This window comes from Xyrauchen texanus, chromosome 20 (assembly GCF_025860055.1).
Source record: "Xyrauchen texanus isolate HMW12.3.18 chromosome 20, RBS_HiC_50CHRs, whole genome shotgun sequence".
Lineage (NCBI taxonomy): Eukaryota > Metazoa > Chordata > Actinopteri > Cypriniformes > Catostomidae > Xyrauchen > Xyrauchen texanus.
Window position 1 is genome coordinate 28,488,741 of NC_068295.1, and position 6,255 is coordinate 28,494,995.

Below are 6,255 nucleotides of genomic sequence, written 5' to 3' on the forward strand. Positions count from 1 at the left end.
ACTGATGAATGTACTGAAGATATAGACATTACCTAAGACATTTACAGTGGCCCCAAAACATTTCTGGATACTTCTGGTTCAAATAAGTCACATTTGTATCTATGAATTTAATTGCATTAGATAAAAAAAATTAAAACCAAGAGGTAAATGCAAAATGATGCAGAGCTTTTCTCAGAACTGATAACTTTTCTTATTCTTTTTGACGCCTTTTAACAAATTGGTCCCCAGGTCATTTTTGTGGATATAGGAAGTCAGTGACCCTCATATTCACACAGGTGTCCTAGCAGATTAACCACAGGTGTAGTTCATCACATTAACTATAGGCATAGGACCTTTGACAAACAGAAAGTGTATTAATATGCTTTGTCTAATATTTGAAAAAAATATATATGTATATATATATCCATTGCTTTATACTGTAACTTGAAACCAGCCAAACTAAATGTTTTGTTTAAAAAGTGTTTTTGTGTAGTCAATGCCTCTTGGTTTGTTATGTGACAAATACATTGATACATTTTGTCTAAATCCTATTAAAGGCCACTAGATTGTTACTCTGTTGTGTGAGTTTGCTCTGACAATAAAACTTTTTAAGCAGTTAGTAAATCTTGACATATTTAACTATTTTTAAATTAATTATTGAGGTTATGTGGTAGAGGAAGGGGATTAAAGCTAAAAGCTTTTATTTGTATAGCACTTTACATAGTACAAATAATCTCAAAGCAGCTTTACAGAAACTTATGCTGTCTGTCATGTCTTTTAATCCTCATTGAGCAGTTTTATTGAAAGCGTCATTGACAATCATGCCTTTAATTATTATTATGTTCTGAAACAATCTGTCAAAACAATTGTTTATTTTCTCTACTTTCAATTATACTGTATATACACACAAGGATCATCTTAATTTATTCATTATGTACTAGTACAACCACGAAGACCTCACAGACATATTGGATCCTATGGGCCGAAAGAGACTAAATGTAATTTAAAGTGAATTCTTAGGCTATAATCAAGCCAATTTCTGTGTCTGGTCAGGTGTTAATGTTTCTCAGGTTTTCATCCAGCTAATTGCATCTGGACATTGAATTAGAGTTGCAGCTTTGTGAGAATGAAGTAAATGGTATAAGTTTTCCATTGACAACCACACAGAATGCAAGAGTAGAAAGAAGATTTCGTTAAAAAGAAATGGTATGGTTATATGGTGTTAGTGCTGTATTTTTTTTTGGTCATAATGTACTTAGAGAGACACAACCTCTTTATTATGCTTTATTAGATTTGCATCATATGTATTAAATATATGTATTAGCCTCTAAAAAGGAACAAATCCTCTTTGATGTTTCATATAATATAAGTCTATAAAATAAGTCTTTGTAAATTCTTGTTGTGCATGATGTGATAGCTGATTAAAGGCTTAAAAGATTGCTTATAAAGAGATGAAGAAAGGACCACTAACTGATCCTTGTGGAACACCGTAATTAAATGTTTTCCAAAACCTTGTCTCCAGATACTTCCACTTTCATTTAGCATTTAAATTGTGTACTACCCAGTTAAGTCAATATTTTAAGATGATTTAAAAGTATTATGTCTCCACCTGCAGTACCACTTCCTCACTGCCAGAGGTTCTCATCTCCTGAGTTTTGGCTTGGTTTTGGCAGAATTCAACAGGGGGAAAAACAACAAAGAACAAACTATTACTTATAAAAATGATAATTTGTATTATGATAATGCAGCTTTAAATTTCAATTACATTGCAAATGATTTTTAAAACGAATCCTTTCAAAATAAACAATACATAAATGTATTTCTCACAATCGGCCACAACCACCACCACCCAAAAAAACAGCATTGTGGCATAAATTATATATCAAATTATGGCAAACTGTATGATCCATGGCATGGGTGCATTTGCAAACCGTCCCTGATTCACAATGGAAAAAAAGACTGATATACTGTATTTATAAAAGCTAAATCCTGTTAAGTGGCATTGCATCAGCAATTATAAACTGTATTATTATATACCAAATAAATAATTGGTTTACAGCAGTACCACAAATAACCATAATCAACCATGGTTTACAAATAAACATGATTTTCACAAATGTAAAGTGATTTCATCTTGCAAACATTTTCACAGTTATATAAACAATAGCTTAATCTTGCTTAAAAAGTTAGCGTTCATTTATTAATTTTCAAAAATAATATTTTCATAAAGAATACAGTGCCTGAACATGGGTCATCCCAAACGGAGGTATTCTAACTAGAAAACTTTGTTGCATACTGTATTTGCAATTTTGACAAAACAAATGATTCTTTAATTTCATTGAAACTGATCTTGAATCATACTTTTATAAGAACAACAGACAGTGCAGGAGCAGATCAAAGTAAAAGTAACTGATATGAATAAACACTTTTCTTATCAAATGAATATAAACAGGAGCATACAGTGCAAAGGTTTTAATAAAGTTGAAGAATTATTTTTCTCTACTTAGGCAATAGGTGCATTTTGTTTAATTCATTTTAATTCACACTGTCAGAGACATCTAAGAACTGCAAGATGTCCCAAATAGCCCAAGAACATTCACATGCAGTGTCTGAGCACATTCAAGTTTTAACACGGAAGGATTACTGTTGTCTGGTATGTTTCTCAACACATTTTAAAAGGAGAATTAAGAAGGCTGCCCTCTAGTGCAATTGTGTGGAGAATGCATGGCTGACCTGGGCAAAGAAGAGTATACATTCATCAACTGCACCATTGTCTTATCAAATGACTGTATATCTGAGATGTAGAATCAGGTTAGATCAATTTTCTTTACATTTAAAGGTCCTTTAAACTAGTGGTAGTCAGCATATCAATATGCACCCATTTTGTTAAAGCAAGTTTTTAAGGGAAGCATGCTTATCAGAAATACCTTTCATACTGTATATACTGCAGAGTGCACATCTATGCATAGATTGGATGAATCATCCCAATATTATAAACAAATGCTCTTATTATCTACAATCACACACCCTCTCCTGCATAACTACATATAAAGAAGGCAAAACACAGAGATCGGTGTTTGTGGGTAATTCGCTCCAATGGCATTCATTAAAATCAGCTTTTTTCAGAAAGGAGTTTTTCCTCTCTCCCATTGGCACTGGCTATGAACAGCAAATGCACATCAGTTGCGGCATCTGCCCATTAGTCAAGTCACATCTGTTATTTCTGGATGTAAATTATAACAATGCATAGAGTTCCCACAAGGCCGAGAGCTTGGATACCCAGAAACCAAAGCAGCAACCAAAAAAACAGCACGACCACAGGCTCCACAATCTTCTCTCCAAAGTAAAGCTGGGTGAAGCCAATACCTCTCAAACACTTATTGAGCTCTCCGAACAGAGTGCCCAGCCTCTCACAGTCATCCACCAATGCAGCCCCTGGTGCAGGCTCTTCTGCTGCCTGCGGCTGTGCTGTTGAAACATTGTGTGGTCTATCTCTTTGCCTGAGGTCATTCTGAGTCAGATGAAAAAGGTATGAGTTAATTATACAATCTCTTTTAAGTAACATCAAGCAGAAAGTGGTGTCTAAACTGTACAAGGCAGCATCACAAGACCAAGGCGAATCGGGGACTGTAGAGAGTCTGTAGAAATGTTATCTTTTAGTGTCCAAATCTTTGAAAATCATTTATAGCATTTTCTGCACAAATTTATTACAAATGTTATGTGGTATAACCGTCAAGTGAAAGGCATTAAAATACTTAACTTGCATCTTAAATACATGAGTGTGGATCCAATCGGTTTTGATTGAGAACATACCAAAATATAACTATTTTTTCAAAGTACATATTGCCATGCAGTCTCTAGGCAAGATCATGATTTCAAGCTCGACTACACTTCCTAGTGCTTGACGTATGCGCAGAGCACTAGATGGCGCTATAGGAAGTGTAATCGAGCTTAAAATCGTGATTGCCAAAGAGACTGCAGGTGTCAGGATTTATAGTGAAAAAGAAGCTATATTTTGGTCTGTTCTAGAGGTCGACCAATAGTAAATTTTCTGATACTGATAAATATGGTGGTGGAAAAGGCCGATAACTGATTAATTGGCCGATTGTTTTTAAAATTGATTTATAGAATGTCAAGCATTTTCTTATTCTTTCTTTACTATGGCAGGCAAAGACAAAAGTCCAAAATGAATAAAATCCCAGATGCAGTTTTTTGTTCAACCAAAATCCCAATAATAACCAGAAAATAATCTAGATTTAGTGCATTACATGGGACTTTTAAGTATAAACAAGCCCAAAACACACAGGGACTTTTATTTTGAAATGATAAAAAAACTATAGACAGATTTTTGCCAATAACTAATAGTTCCAAAAAAGTAACTATCAGCACCGAATAATCTGTAAAACCGATATATCTACCTCTAGTCTGTTCTCACCCAAAACCAGTTGGATCACTTCTGAAGACATGGATTAAAACACTGGAGTCTTTTGGATTACTTTTATGCTGCCTTTGTGTGCTTGTTGGAGCTTCAAAATTTTGCACTCACTTGCTGATTAAGGACCTACAAATCTTAATTTGTGTTCAGCAGAAGAAAGTCATTCATGAGGATGAGTAAATAATTAGAGAATTTTCATTTTGGGTGAACTATCCCTCTAATCATGTCAAAAAAAAATTCAAATATATTTTCCAAGGTACCTTTATATATATATATATATAATTATTTTAAGTCAAAAACACCCAAGACATTTTCTCAAGGTTACTCCACATGACCTGAACAGAATGTGCCTTTTCATACAAATTTCAGAATAAAGATATTTCAATATTACAGAATAATTGTTAAAAAATAAAGTGGTCCTCTCAGTTTGTTTGTTATGTTTTTTTGTCAGATGACAACATGTTGATACCACCAAATGAATTTGATTTAGTGGACAAATTTTATTTCAAATCTTAATCATATTTTAAAACAAAATTGTTCCACTGCAAAATTGTTTTTTAAATACATTTTAATAAAAGCTCATTCTGCTCTACTCCTTACACTACATTATATATTTTTTTATTTTAGCCCCAGAAAAAAATCTAAATGACTTTAAACTCAGTATTTAAAAACATACAGAAGAGGTGTATTCAGTAAATGTTTCGTATAAATTGCATATTTACATGTATTTTGCCCACACACTTTAGGTATATTCTGGAAAACACCCAACATAATGTGTTATGTTACACCTAATGAATGTGACAACATTGCAAAAAAGATATTCATAGACCAAATCGTTCTAATGTGCAAAGCTCTAGATAAAGACAGGGAGCGGCAGCAGCGCATTTAATGATGTTATAGATAACATACAGCCGATAGAGTCCCCCGCAACTGCAGAACAAAGGTGAGAGAAAGACAATGAAAGTCTTCAGTATAATGCGAAGTCACTTTCACTGAGAAAAAAAAAAAAAAACTCAAGAAAGAGTAGGATTAGAGAAACTCGCCTTACCTGTTCACTGTGTCTGTGAGCGCTGACAGTGCTCTGACAAACGCATCGACTTGACGTCCCTCCTAAGTCACCACGGTTACGTACCTCTGTATCATTCACGACTGGATAAGTGCTTGACATATTTTGCCGTTAAAAGTAGAAATATTAATGCCGACCTGAGATAGGGCCGAAGAGCTCGAGTACCAGCAGTCTGTTTGCTTTGCTTCCGGTCTCGGCTGTCAACAGCAGACGGTACATCCTGACGTCATGAGTCACGGCGCAGTTCAAATAAAACATTTATCTTTCTGATATGTTCTTTTATTATTTATTTTTTCCATTTAATGTTTATTACTTCAACTGATTATTTTTGTATCAACCATTTGTATAATGTCTTCTTATTGTAATATGCTGAAGGAACTTTAATAAAAAATAAATAAAATCAAAAACAAAATCGCCCCCAAAGGGGGGCTGTCGTTTTAAAAGCATTATTATAAAATTAATAACGGGACGAAATGTAACAGTGGTGTAGCTGTGGTAGAAGCAGCTCTAAAAACTAAAATATCCCTGTTTAATTATGTTTAATTGTTTAATCTCTTAGCGCTTCTTAATGTAAATGTTTAATTTAAAATATAACTATAAAAATCCTTTCCATAAATAAATACATCTTTTATGTTTTAAAACCTGGCGTGCTGCCTACCCAGATATCGTTTTGGGCATCAAGAACGCGTTCGAATGCTGTCTAAACAGGCGTCTCAGTAGGTATTGATACGCAGCCTGTGATTCGCTTTCGGAGCGCTGTCAGCCAATCAGAGTG

At 34.1% G+C, this 6,255-nt stretch overlaps 1 protein-coding gene across 1 annotated transcript; it reads right to left on the bottom strand.

The window, feature by feature from the left end:
• Positions 1-1,718: 1,718 nt before the first annotated feature.
• Positions 1,719-5,676, bottom strand: LOC127660485 (uncharacterized protein FAM241A-like). Its single transcript, XM_052150753.1, has 2 exons — positions 5,463-5,676; positions 1,719-3,490 (listed from the first exon to the last, which is right to left on the bottom strand). Exons 1-2 carry the CDS (start codon positions 5,580-5,582, stop codon positions 3,197-3,199), a joined length of 414 nt encoding a protein of 137 aa, XP_052006713.1. The 5' UTR covers positions 5,583-5,676; the 3' UTR covers positions 1,719-3,196.
• Positions 5,677-6,255: the final 579 nt, after the last annotated feature.